At 49.3% G+C, this 13,745-nt stretch overlaps 6 protein-coding genes across 6 annotated transcripts; 3 read left to right on the forward strand and 3 right to left on the reverse strand.

Moving 5' to 3' along the window:
- Window positions 1-163: 163 nt before the first annotated feature.
- Z518_05211 (uncharacterized protein) lies at window positions 164-988 on the forward strand (the record flags this gene model as incomplete). Its single annotated transcript, XM_013416025.1, has 2 exons — window positions 164-556; window positions 620-988. 2 exons carry the CDS (start codon window positions 164-166, stop codon window positions 986-988), a joined length of 762 nt encoding a protein of 253 aa, XP_013271479.1.
- Window positions 989-1,116: 128 nt separating this feature from the next.
- On the reverse strand, window positions 1,117-3,246 carry Z518_05212 (uncharacterized protein; the record flags this gene model as incomplete). Its single annotated transcript, XM_013416026.1, has 3 exons — window positions 1,117-2,661; window positions 2,710-3,138; window positions 3,190-3,246. 3 exons carry the CDS (start codon window positions 3,244-3,246, stop codon window positions 1,117-1,119), a joined length of 2,031 nt encoding a protein of 676 aa, XP_013271480.1.
- A 1,060-nt stretch (window positions 3,247-4,306) lies between these two features.
- Z518_05213 (uncharacterized protein) lies at window positions 4,307-4,937 on the reverse strand (the record flags this gene model as incomplete). The annotated part of the gene is made up of 3 exons (XM_013416027.1): window positions 4,307-4,518; window positions 4,570-4,815; window positions 4,880-4,937. 3 exons carry the CDS (start codon window positions 4,935-4,937, stop codon window positions 4,307-4,309), a joined length of 516 nt encoding a protein of 171 aa, XP_013271481.1.
- A 392-nt stretch (window positions 4,938-5,329) lies between these two features.
- Window positions 5,330-7,384, forward strand: Z518_05214 (uncharacterized protein; the record flags this gene model as incomplete). Its single annotated transcript, XM_013416028.1, has 1 exon — window positions 5,330-7,384. One exon carries the CDS (start codon window positions 5,330-5,332, stop codon window positions 7,382-7,384), a length of 2,055 nt encoding a protein of 684 aa, XP_013271482.1.
- Window positions 7,385-7,790: 406 nt separating this feature from the next.
- On the reverse strand, window positions 7,791-8,316 carry Z518_05215 (uncharacterized protein; the record flags this gene model as incomplete). The annotated part of the gene is made up of 3 exons (XM_013416029.1): window positions 7,791-7,934; window positions 7,995-8,222; window positions 8,314-8,316. The coding sequence occupies 3 exons, from the start codon at window positions 8,314-8,316 to the stop codon at window positions 7,791-7,793; spliced, it is 375 nt and encodes a 124-aa protein (XP_013271483.1).
- A 336-nt stretch (window positions 8,317-8,652) lies between these two features.
- Z518_05216 (uncharacterized protein) lies at window positions 8,653-9,684 on the forward strand (the record flags this gene model as incomplete). Its single annotated transcript, XM_013416030.1, has 3 exons — window positions 8,653-8,787; window positions 8,837-8,892; window positions 8,943-9,684. 3 exons carry the CDS (start codon window positions 8,653-8,655, stop codon window positions 9,682-9,684), a joined length of 933 nt encoding a protein of 310 aa, XP_013271484.1.
- Window positions 9,685-13,745: the final 4,061 nt, after the last annotated feature.

The raw sequence follows: 13,745 nt of genomic DNA on the forward strand, positions 1-13,745 counted from the left end.
GGAGAACGTGCGACTGCGACTTCGTCAATTTACTTATCTTCCACTGTACGGGGCTAGCGGCATAATTGCTGGCAGGTCAGCTAATGTTTATCTCTTCTTTGCTTCTTTACTCGGTGAGTCACGCTTTCTTGTATACAGTAGACAGTCATCCATTCTATTCAACATGGTCAAGTTCTACAATCACATTGAGCCCGACCTGGCAGAATGGGCGATGAAGCAACAAGTCTTCTTTGTTGCCTCGGCCCCGTTGAGAGGGAGACACATCAATCTATCTCCCAAAGGCCTGCCTTCTTCTTCGTTCTGTGTCCTAAACCGTAATCTATGTGCATATGTCGATGCCACCGGCTCGGGCATCGAAACCATCTCCCACATCCAGGAAAATGGTCGCTGTACCGTCATGTTCTGTTCATTTGACGCCAGTCCTCGCATAATGCGCCTCTTCTGTACGGGCAGACTCGTGGCTTGGAACGAACCGGGTTTCGATGGATGGCTGAAGAGGATGGGGAACAAGAATGTTATTGGAGCAAGGGCAGTCATTATTCTGGACGTGTTCAAGGTAGGACACCCCCCTTTCCATCGCGAAATCTCAAAGACTCCAGGACCATTGACAACCTCATAGGCTCAAACTTCTTGCGGTTATGCCGTGCCATATCTTGCGACCAAACCGGATCCGGACAACGCTTCGAAGCAGATTGCATATCTAGAAGACCGCAATACTCTCGGCCACTGGGCCGGGAAGCAAGTTTCCAACGGCGTTATAAACGACTATCGGTCCCAGTGGAACGCTCGTTCTCTAGACGGCCTACCAGGTTTGAGAATTGCGCGGAGTGACGCCGGTGAGCGTCTGTGGTATGGTGACATCAACGCACAGGCCCAGAAAAGAAATGCCCTGCAACTGGCGCTCGTGGCGATTTGTTCTGCCATCTTAACCGTCTTGAGCATGTATATGTTGGGCCTGACAACTTTGCAGAACTCACTCTCTTTTTAATGACAGATTCCAGACGAAATATGACCATGACACTAATGAAAGAACATTCAACGAACAATTTACCCAAGAAACTGAAAGTCTATTCCAGGATTCTAACGACAACATCTATCAGAAATGTGGATCTGCTGCTATGAGCAGTGACCATTCGTCACCGGAGTGCCGTCATGGACCAAGACACTCTGGTTCTTTTCCTGCGTTGACACAGCCACATCCATCGCCGGGTTTGCCGTAAAGAAATTGACAGGTTTAAGCCCGACGACCATTTTCTCACAGGGCATGACAGGCCAATCTTCCACACGAGGATTGTGTGTCGAGCCAAAGGTGTGCCAAATGACGATGTCTTCGTTTCTGACGTTTGTGACTTCTTTCTGCTCCCGGCGACGTTTGATCCACGAGTCAATTCCTTGACCACCCAAAGATTGCATCGTACATTGACCTGCTGCAAACAACTCATCGTCCTTATACCGGGTAATCCAGACAGCGTGGGCGGCAAATTCCGATCTTTTGGCGTGATAGGACGATGGATGAGCGAGAAGCAATTGGCTATAGCAAGGTGAGAGTTTGTATCCAACAGGACCTCCCGTAATTCGGTTGATGACGTCCTCATTGATCACCTTGAAGACTCTGTTGACCGTGTGGTCAAGATCTAGGCCAGATTCGGTTTCGACAATTCGTGATTCTGTCGTATATCCTACCCCGAATGGATTATGAACATCTGCATCTTGAAGTGGCATGGGATGGGATTCTTCTACAACCAGGGAGTTATTATGGCCCGCGATAGCCGGGTCGATTCGCAGAGAGAAGAGATGCTGGTGATACGGGGCCATGACTCCTGGCGCGACGGTCGTGCCAAACGGGACTTTGTCTCCAATGTTGATAGGAACTGTCGACACGATGCCTGTCGCTCGTACCTCGTAACGTAGAGATGCATCCTGGCCGAAGTGAAAGGCAAAAATATACTCATAATTTGAAACGGTTATGATCGTCTGAAGAACCAAAACTCGCGAGCGTGTGACGACAGCGTTTCCGGTTCGAAAATTTGTATGTTTCCAAAGAATGCCATCATCGATTTCGTGACAACAAATGGCGTTAGGGATATGAATGGGATCACCACTGCTTGTCGTGTGCCAGCCATCAAAGTACTTGATATGACCCAGGCAATCACAGCCGAGTTGCAAGTTGTTTGCATTGATTCCCGCACCATCGTTCCCTAAATCGAAGGCCGCCTTCCGGGCATAGGGCATTCGACCGTCTCCATAAGGAACAAACATTTCCGAAAGCGACAGTCGATAGAACAGGCTTCGGCCAGCGTACCTGACGTCATGCAGCGTGATGCCTTCTCGATAGTTGAATCCCACACGAAAGGACCACTTCTCCCATCTGATGAGATTGCCTTCGGTGACGAATGATGGTCCTTGTGGCTGAGAAACATGATACGGCTTCGTGGTTGTGCGATGTGTTGGGACCAAGTCAGGGTGATATTCAATGCTGGCGTCATGAACTTTTCTTTGATCATATGGCGTTGCGGTCATGCTGATATCGTTCGAGGTGCCCGCCGGAAGATAAAATATCTTAAGAACCCGAGCGTCTCCGGACATTTCGACACAGAGGTCTAAAGGATAGGCATAATGGTTTGCGTCCGAATGGCTTATGAGCTGCATGTAGAAATAGCACTGCAAAGTGTGAGCACACGGAGAGAATATACTAGTTCTTCGTCTCACCATGGTAATCTTTTGGCTCATGTCATTCATGCCATCGGTCGCATAGGTCCATGGCTCGATCTTGACCACAGCACCATCAGGTAACTGCATGTCTTTGACTGCGGCTTGCACACCCGGATCGTTGAGACACGCTCGCTCTATATTTTTCATGTCCTCGGCATCGACATGAGGGTGACAGCCAAGCAATTGTTCTTTTTGAGCAATGGCACCCGAGTCCACATTGACCTTGAGTTGATAAAAGTGTTCGCCATCTCGAGGACCTAGGAACATCTGTACCAGAGCAATCCGAGATGGACTTGTTGGTAAGGTTCCCTCATCATGCTCAGCGTCTAGGAACGCTATCATGTCGGTCTTGGGTGGTTCTGCGAGAGTGATAACTCGAAAGTAGGCCTCCTGGTCAGGGAATGCAGCCCGAACATGATTGGCGGTCTACCGGTCAGTCGTTGATGGAGATAATATGGGCATCCTTATCGAGCATACTGATCTTATTTCCTGAGGTGTCAAAGGGTCGAAGGGATGAGGGTTTGTTTTGCCCATGTCTCCGTGAGATTTCAATTCTTTGATACGGTCGCTTTTTGCCAGGCGAGTGCCACTTGAACAATGTAATGATAGTCAAGGCTGTGATTGGTGTTCGATAATCCTCAGGTATTTGTGAGTCGTGTTAGTTTGGAGGACTTGACAGATTTGACAGGAGAGAATCATTCTTGAAGTACCAAATATACATTCGAAGCCTAGAACATATTAGCACGCCTTTTGACACGTCTCGATTGATACCACAAATGCGTTGGAATTTTCCCTAAAGGTAGGTGGAAACGAGGTCGAGTTAGAACTCAGTCGGAGGAATCCGCTTGCCCACGGATTCAACAAGAGCCTTGCCGGATATTCGCGATTCACCGTGGTACCTGTCAAGATGGACGTATATGAAGACAGCAGTTTGGGGAAGTTCTCTATGCTGATTCGTTTGCAGATATGCAGGCACTATTTAGATTAATGAGGCCGAAAGAACCTTCAGCTTCATTGTCTCACCCGTCGTTGTGGTGCTCACAAACGGCTGAGCATTGGGGGATTCTCGTAAGGACGAACACGATATTGTGAGAACACTACTTGGGTGCTCTGCACACTCTGAAGGTTTGCTCTACGAGGGTTGGGATCATCTTTTCGGTGTCCGGGAGGGGAGGGGAAATCGGGATAAGATGAACATGCGGATCCAAAATGCAAGCAAACCACATTCTGCAGACTTGGCTGAAAGAGAAATCAGAGTTGCTGATAGCCAAGACGCCCTCAATTGAAGTTCTGGACCCAGTTTGTTAGCAAGCAACCCCAGGTCCGAGGAGAAATAGAACCGATCGAAGAACTGCGCTCTTTTCAAGCTTTTGATTGAAGAAGATTGACCATCCGGGCGACGACTGAATTATATCCAAGCCAGGTATTCCTTTCATAGTAAACCGCGCCTCTGCGCGGCGATGGTATACAAGGGTCGTACAAGAGGCGAGATTCGTCAGGGTGAGGTTTGTAAAAGCGCCCATTCCATCCATAGGCCACAAAGAATTAAGTTCTTGTTGGTACAAGGGTCCGTTCTTCGTCGCGCAGCGGGAACTTATTCCACACCATGCGCACTCTCTGAAGGCGAGCTTGAGCTACCACCGCCAAAGGACACATTGAGCGACTTGTCCTGGGCTACCATGACGGCCAAAATTTCGAGGATATGTTTGGGAACGGTGTTGTCGTAGATGCCGATGAGCGATGATGGCTCGGGCCAGACCTTGAGGCCTTTGTAGAAACAGAGGGCAGCAGCGACAGGATCAGATCCTGAAAAGAGTAAGCTCATTATCTCACGAACAGACGGGCAATAATGCGGACCATCTCCAGCCAAAGACTCGCCCTGGGCTATCTGTTGCATGAAAAAGGCTTCCCTCTCTTCGACGTCTGTAGGAAAACCTTCTTCAATAGCTTCCTGGACAGCCCGCTTGATCTCTTCTCTCTGTTGTTTGCCTTGGATTTCGGCCTCCTCCCTTGCTATCCTAGCTTGCCTTCGTGACTCTCTTTTCAAAGCTCTTCGGAATTCAGGGTCATTTCTCCGCCGGTAATCAAAGTACACTGCATATGCTGCCGAAGCGTTAGCTGGAGTTGACATGCGTCATAAATATTCATGCAGACGGGGTCGACATACCGAGCAGCCCAGTTACAACGGTACCGACAGATATCGTAACAATTGTCGAAGTCTGCATGATGGGTACGCTCTAGAGCGGAAAGGACGAGTTTGTGGAGGTTGAGCAATGGCGATGAAATCAGAACGAAAAGCCGAATATGTGAAAAAGAGAAAGAAAAAAAAAAAGATAAATTGTGCAAGAGTGGTGGTGGAAGATAGGTTGTTGGAAAAATTCAGCGTGATACTGTACATCCAGACGTGGATTTCTACAAAATTTCCGCAGCTTTGAACCCCCGACCATCAACCACCACCCAGTGCCGGTTCCGGCCCCAGCACAAATTGCGAGGCTGCCTTGGCGAAGTACTTACTCCGCAGTAATCCACCGCCAAGATAGCTCCCTCTTCTGTAGAGAGACGTTCAAACTTCTTCGGATAGACCCTCATCCATTGTTCTCAAATCCAACCTGTCGCAATGGATACGCGGAGCTTAACTTTGAGAAAGAAACGCAAAGACCGCCCGACCATAAGCGCGCCTCAGAATGCGTCGGGCCCAGGCATCACCCAACCAGCAGCTCGGCAAAATAAGTCTGGCAACAATCTCACAGTCCCTCGAGAACGAAATGGCCCTACCGAGACGTCCGATCTTGTCAAACGACGCTATTCGACACGTTATAACCAACTCCCTGACTTCAGCAATATTGGTGCTCCTCCTGTTCCCAGTATCCCGGGAACGCTAAAGCGACGCTCTCAAGGTGGTTCGCCGCGCCGACCAGGAACTGCCTCCTCTGCACGACCACTTCTCGTCGACAATGATATCCTCAAAGACCCAAACCTCCAGCACGAACGTTATGTGGCCGATCTGCTGTCTAATGCCTCGGAACAAGACATCCAAGAATATCAGACGAATTTACAGCGGCTGAAGAATCGCAACTCTGCAGACCTACAGCACAGTGTCTACCAGAACAGGACTCAATTCATCAAGATCAGCAAAGAGGCAGAGAAACTCAAGACCGAAATGGCAATTCTACAAGGCCTCATGTCAGAGCTGACGGGCACGCTTAGGCAGGGTACCTCGGGTGGCGCTAACAATGTGCAGTCACCTGAATTGAATGGTCCCTCCCAATCTAGGCGTAAAGCGAACCGAACCTCGGTTGCCAATCTCGAACAGATGTGGAATATCCAGTTACAAGCACTGTGGAAAAATGTCGAGAAATCCCAAAAATTTCTTCCTGCCGCTCCTGGCCGCCACATTGTGGCGGAAACCGGCAATTGGATCGAACTCGACAGCGCGACCTGGAAACCCACACGTCCTGTCCACATTGTACTTTTGAACGATCACCTTTTGGTTGCGTCTAAGAAGCGCAAGCGAGTTGATCCAAATGTACCTCAGCAAGGCCCTGCTCTGACCAAGTTGGTGGCAGAAGAGTGTTGGCCGCTGCAAGACATTGAGATCGTTGACATGGCGGCGAATTTGGCAACTGGGACTGCTACACCAGCTGAGGAGAAAGCCATCTCGTCCGCATTGACGATCAGATCCGGGGGTCGGTCCCTCACCTATAGGCACGAGAAACGGGATGAAAAGGCCAAAAATGGTCTTTTGATGGCGTTGAGGAAGGCAACAGAGGATGTTCGAAAGGCGACCAAGACTCAGGAAGAGCAAAATAAGCCCCAGACTGAAAGCCTGAACTACTTTGCATCTCGCGATCCGGCGTCCGCGAAGAATACCGAGATTATTGAAAGTATCAATTCTGCAAAGGAGAAGCCCGATATCTTGATCGAAGTTGATGGGAAGCAACAGAACTTTAGATGGGTTGAAGGTCAAATCGACGATCTCGACATTGAGATCTCCCTGCAACGATTCGAAGAGGCCGTAGACAAAGTCGAGAAACTCCGAAAGATTGCGAAAGGCCTTAAGAGCAACTCGATCGCGCAGGAGCTCATCGCCGTCAAGGTTGATGAACGTGCCGGCAAACTCGCAGCAGTCCTCTGCCGAGAACTTGTGGAAACGCCCGCTTTCATGGAAGCTACCAAGAGGACAACAAACTATCTCATCCGACTTGGCTTCGAGGACCGAGCGCGCGAAATCTATCTGAATGCTCGCAGCGAGACATTGGCCAAGCGCGCACGGCAGTGCGTGTTCGAGGGCGATCTACACCGATATGTCTTCTCCATCTCCTACGTCTACTTTACCGTTGTCAAGAACACCGTGCTTATTTATCAAGCTTCCTTCCCGCCCACGATGATCAGTGCGTGTATCAAGTGGGCGAACGATCACTTGGAGACGTTCAACACACTTCTTGTACGACAGTTGAGTGCGATAGAGAAGGAGGGCAAGCTATGGAGGGAATGCATGGATGTTGTCTGGGGTCATGAGAGAGAAATGCTCAGCGAGGTAGGACTGGACTTCAGAGAAGTCATTGGGAGAGGACTCGGGGTCAGAGATCTCCCCAGCGTCAAACCAGGGAACACTTCCGGAAGGAGTAGGGAGCAGAGCAGATCCAAGTCGCGTGCTAGGGGCACTGCTTGAAGGGAAAGTTAAGACAGGCATGGTCGCTACCCTTGACTTTGCTCCGCCATCTCCATGGATTTATCAGCACGATATGGACAGAAAGGGTGGTTCCAGATTCTTGAAAATGATTAGTACGTGAGGGGAGATCAAATGTATTGGGTCCTGTAGAAAAATATACAAGGTGGTATGCATAACGCAGAACAGACTCCGCGCTTTTTCGCTGATGCTGAAATCACATTTTACTTCCTCGGCCTCCCTCCTCTTTGACCGATAAGATCTGGGTCCTAAAGGCGCTGAAATGATCCAATGGTGATACATGGTGTACAATCGATATTGCGATCTCTTTTGGATTGGGCTGCCGAGGGATTTAGGTTCACGCAATAGCCTAAATGGTGCTGTCGACCAAAAAAGAGAATATGCGCGTCTATTCGTTGATCTTTGCGAGGAGCCTTGTCGTGACGGTTAGGAGGGACAGTGCAGGTTTGAAAGCGGAGGGTGGTAACACATACTCATGATCCCGGAACAAATGATATTCCTCTTCTCCAACTTTGACGGGGCTGCCACCATACTGCGGAATAACGCATTATTATCTCAACGTCCAAGTTTCACGAAAAGTATCATTTCATACCTGAGGAATTAACACCTTGTCACCCTCCTTCACACTCATTGCTATTCTCTTCCCATCCTTGTCAAAGCCACCGGGTCCGACCGCCAGAACCTTTGCTTCATTCAATTCTTTGACGCTGCTCTCGGGAAGGAAGATGCCACCGGCAGTTCTTGACTCAGCTTTGACTCGCTGGACCAGAACACGGTCGAGGAGAGGAGCGAGCGATCGAATACTCTTGAGAGCGGTGGTCTGGATGATTGTCCGTCAGCCAGACGAGGTCACGCTTCAATCGTAGAAAACATGCGCGAGTATAGCTTGGGGGTCGGAAAGGTGAACTAACCATTTTGGAGGGTTTGGAGACTCGACGATGATAAACAGAGAAAAAGGGGAGGAAGAGAGCTTTTGTAAATGACAAGGTAGAGAGATCAGGAAGATGTGAAGAAAAAACCAGTAAACAGATGGACCATTCGAAGTTACGGGGAACATTTTTCTCGAATGATCCAGTCGGCAAAATTTCCTCCTCGCAGGGGTGGGTTATTTGACTAATAAATCCGCCAAGGCAAGTGAGCAAAGCAAGCAAACAGACAAAACATCTAGGGTATCCAGGTGCTTCTCGAGGTGATCGGCAAACCCATAGGATTTACCTTCGCGGCGTCTAGAAACATTCGCAATCGGCAAGATGATGGACTCGGATGAAGATGACATCTACCCTGAGCACGATGAGACAAATGGAAATCGACATGCCAGCGAAGTGAAGATGGAAGACGCCGAAGACGGTGAAGAAGAGGGCGAAGAGGTTGAAGAAGACAGCGACGTATGATATTCGAGAGGGATCCGTTACATTGTGAGCTTACATTCCGCAGGATGACGTTGATTTCATCATAGACGTCAAAGATGAGCCTCAACCAGAACCAGGATCGTGAGTATACTGTTGCAAGTTTCGAGGCTACGGTTGCTAACAGATCACAGGCAGACCAAACGCCCTCCGGGACTTGCACAAGCTGCCTCAGATATAAGAAAATCGTCATCGACCCCGACACCAATAGTAAAAGGCGGAACGCCTGTTGACACGAGAGGCGGATCACAACCACCAAATGACCGTCCTGGCGCAGATTACCCCGCGAGGCATACCTCCAAGATCGATCTGAATGGGAATCCTGTCCATCCAACCACTGGGAAGCCTATTCTGTCGACAGATTTTGATGCCGATTTCCCTTCCGAATCTTCGAAACCTTGGCGGAAGCCTGGAGCCGACATTACGGACTATTTCAATTATGGATTTGACGAGTTTACATGGGCATCATATTGCTTAAAGCAACAGCAGATGCGGAAAGAGGTTAAGGAAATCACAGAGCAAGCAGAGCAGATGAAAGCCTTTGTCGAAGGTATACCGGGAGGGGGGATGCCTGGAATGCCCGGGATACCTGGCGCACCTGGCGGAGATATGTCACAAATGGCGATGCCTACTGAAGCCCAGATGCAGCAAATGTTCTCAGCAATGACATCTCAAGGTCTTGACCCAACAACCATGGACCCGACTCAATTCATGCAATTTATGGGGGGGGGAGGGACGGGCATGATGGGTCAGCCACAGCCACCTACAGGTCCTGCTGCTTCGTTCGCTGGTGGAGGTGGTGGCGGTAGTGGATTCGACCAAGGTGGTGCTGCATTTGGGCGCGGAAGGGGGAAGGGTGGGAGGAGGAATTGGTAGAGACAATTTCATCATCCAGATTCTCCGGTTCAACACCGATTGTTGACGCGGTCATTCGACTTACAGTCCAGACACCTTCAGACCAGGTGCTAAATGAGAAGCTGAAATTCAGAGCTCTGCCCAAGCTGCAGCTATCCAACCGAGGACCACCCAGCGGAGCACCCTCGCGAAATGCAGTAAGTGAAACGACGAGACGATAATGCTGTTGGACAGCGCAGGATGGTTCAAAATGAGGCAGGAAATTGGAGGATTCGACGTGCTATGGAAGCATCGATCCCCAAGTTGCGCTATGTATTGGTCTGGAGATGACGAACCAACCTAGCAAGATCAATCTTTCGAGATTATGCTTGCTACTGCCCGCGAGGACATATCATCAAAGAAGCGAAACAAAAATGATTTGGACTCATACAACATATTCGGAAGCTTCAACGATTCAATTTTTGACCGACACCCTGCACTTTTCAGCCTTGTGACTGCCAAGATCGAACACACCTCCTCATACCATCCCAACTGCGCCCTACTCATTGTGATCCTGCATCATCGACTAAAGTTCCAATCATCCTATGGCCTCTCCGCAAAAACCCGTTGCGCAAAAGTCTCTGCATCTATGCATCTCGACCAGAAAGGTTACAAGACGCACAGGCGCACTTGACTCTAACCTTGTTAGATCATCAAATGGATGGAATGCGTCGCTGGACGTCTTCGACTAGTTTTAATGCCGGCTCCCTTTTTCAGCGCACAATGTACAGTCTTTGGCTGGATCGAGTACCTGCAGAGGCTTCTGGATGTGTACGGAGTAAGCTGACGATGCCGGCAGGCCGCCTCCTCAAAGCCGGATTGTGATCCTCTCGGACTCACGATCAAGCCAGAACAACCAAAACTTCTCCCAATGGATCTTAAATTGACCATTTGAGAGTTTGTCATACCCGCCCAAGCCGAGAAGCAGGGAAAATGTCGCGTTTATTCCTTGTATTCCTCCTCCATTCAGGCCTGGGGTTGACGATATTGAAGGCCGTATGCCAATGCTCGACTTTCAGCTTCACTTCGACAATCGCTTTTCTATTGACCGGCCAGAACATCACGAATGGATCCGACGAGGCAAGAGTCGTCCCTTTCGACAATATAACAATGAAAAGGTCCCAGATTCCTGAAGTAAGTGGCCTTTTCCGAGTGTCAACACCGCTCCACCGCACATCCTGCAGGAACCATTTGGGATGATACGACACAGTCAGTTTCATCGACCTCTAGGACAATTCTTCAGTGTCGTGTCTGTTCTAACATCTTCCAACCTCAACATCATGCCCGATTCTACCGGCGATGAGCTCAAGAGTGCTTAAGAACGAAGGAGACATGCCCCGGCAAATAGCAAAAGTCTTCACTGGTGAGTCAGTTAGCTGCGGCAGGCAAAGTGAATGAAGCAATGTCACTTGTACTAGAAGTAAGGACAGATCTGTTCAGCGGGAATGACACAGCAAATCTCTGAACGCTAGCATTTTTGACGTCAAGTACGTTTGATGTGGTTCTCTCACTTTCTCCTGCTTAGTAAAATGTTTGTGAATACCATGCGTGCGCGTTGGCCACGATGCGCAGCACGATAAATATAATCTGTGCTTGACCAGCTTTATCCTTGGAATATGTCACATCTGCCAGCATATAGGCCGAGCCTCGACCCATGTCTAACGATCCAGATCCTTCGGTACGCTCAATTCTAACACCTGAAGTGATGCGGAGAGGATTCTGGGAGGTACCTGGAATGATGCATGGGGAGGTATGGTTGCCAACGAGATGAGCCTTGCACACAATGTCCTATCGGTAAATGTGCTCTAGAAGTCGTCACGGAGTCTGAGACTGGTTGACGGCTGTGCGATCGTGGCCTGGCAAGGCTGTCCGATGCAGGGGAGTTGCAAGAGTTTGTGAGGGTTTGCTTTGAATTGTTAGCCGAAGACCACCATGGCTTTTTCCACCAATTCTCATTGATCGCTGTCTTTCTGCTGGCTGGACACCCATATGATTACTCCTAACAACACTAACTACTAGATCTTTGACGATGTTGTAGCTGGCGCAGACCATCTCGCACGGGGTTAGCCCGATTGTTTGTTCCCTCGGCCAGGTTTGCGTTTCCCGGAGCATTGAATTCTTGTCGTGGATCTGGCTGTGCCTGAAATGCCAGCGTCTCGGGCCGAGGTCAAGGAAGTATTCATGGATTAAGGCATCTGCGTGACATTCTCGGAAGTGACGTCTTCGTCTTGCTTGTCCACGCTTTTCTTCTTGAAAATATCGGACAATTGTTGAGTCTGAGCATACTTTTTACTTCTTTCACGATAACAGTCAATGACTTCGGACTATTTTTGCTCCAGTGGTTTATGCTCGTCAGAGATATCTCCATCAAGCCAGTCCAAGAGTGTACGGCGTTTAAGGGCCATCAGTACCTGCAACCTTGTTCTCCGATGCTAGGATTCGACTGTTGGCTTCATGAATGATTTTGTCCATTGTATTGCTCGGGTCGCTATACCTCTCCGTAAGGTTTTTGGCAATATATTGCTGACAAGCGCTGTGCATTTGTGAGAAGATCATCGCTCTAAAAGTTCTATTTCCTTTGCTTTTTTGTGCGGTTTGGAAGTCCAGAACGCCAGCGCCCTTCCGGGACACTCAATAGTGGTTGCTGGATCCAGACCACTAGGAACGCTCGTTTTGTATTCATCGGAGGGGTTCGTATGTCGGTTCTGCAAGGAGGACACTGGCGTTGATCGCGATGAGCTGCAGCAAGGTCGGTGTTTCTCGAGCAGGAGATGCAGAAGAGGGTGTTCTTATCATTTAGGAGCGTATTTTGTTGCCATTTACGGTTCCCAGGGAATAGCGTCAACCGTGCAACCGGCCTGGGGAGTCATTCCCAGATGTCGACGATACAGACACAGACAGGCTCTTTTCGGCTAATCATACACACGTTCTTGACCTACCCTAAGAATGTTGAAGGTGTGCCACAACTGTTTGCGCATATCAGAGCGATATTAGCGAAGACGGTGCTCAGACTAATATTACCGACGTCCGATATAATTCACGGGCTCTCATGGCTAGACAATAGACCTGACAAGCACGATGATGACTGAGGAGTCGTCAAGCAGGCCATCATTGCGTGGAGCCGAAGAGAACGAGACGCGAGCACTGGAATGCGCAAATCCGTCGTTTCGTGTCCAGTGACATGGCTCTTTCACAGTCTCAGATCAGAGAACAGCCTAGGAGGAAAACGGAAAGGGAAAGTCTGGTTGACAGGTTCAGCAATGCGGGCACACCTTGAATCGATCCAGAGATGAGATAGAAGAATTGGACATCCGAGATACAATCCACCGAAGAGATGTGCGAAATGATGTATGCTAGAGCTTTCACCTTCATCGAACTCCGGACAACGGGATTTTGAAGTCATGACCAATGCTTGGGGAGAAGGAGCAACCATCACGTTCATCTACCGACGTATGCTCATCCTCATCTCCATCCCCAAGCGAATCTTAATATCTTCTGGTATTGAAGTACATGCCTTCCGTGGGTTTCATTAGACACCCCTCCTGCGATCGCAGCTTTGATAGGCATGTCTATGTCATGCCTTGAAACGAAGGCACTGAAAAAGGGCTGCTGCCCAAAGATGAGGAATGCGCACGATATCGCTCGATCAATACCTACGAGCTACAGAGTGAACCTTCCGGTGCGCGCTGGTGTTCGATTGGCGGTAGTCGAACCTGACTGACTCCGCGGTTTTAAGTAGTTGATCGTGCCAGAGGGCAAATGTTCGACAAGGCTGATTGAGTCTGTTAGCATTCTCCTGCATCTACAGTATCGAATCTGCCACACACCGAAGTGAATACCACATGCGTGATATTCCAAGGAGTTGGTCATCGAAGCAATATGTTAGAACGTTTTGTCTTGCTCATATGGGCTGTGGTGTACAGCTCATTGGACCATGAAGAATCAAAGTCTTGCCGGCTCGTATTTTGGTGTCTCGGATGACCTGGAGACAGAGTCGAGACCTCACTTCTGGATCATGCAAGCCAAGTCGATGACATTGCGGC

This window comes from Rhinocladiella mackenziei (assembly GCF_000835555.1).
Source record: "Rhinocladiella mackenziei CBS 650.93 unplaced genomic scaffold supercont1.4, whole genome shotgun sequence".
Lineage (NCBI taxonomy): Eukaryota > Fungi > Ascomycota > Eurotiomycetes > Chaetothyriales > Herpotrichiellaceae > Rhinocladiella > Rhinocladiella mackenziei.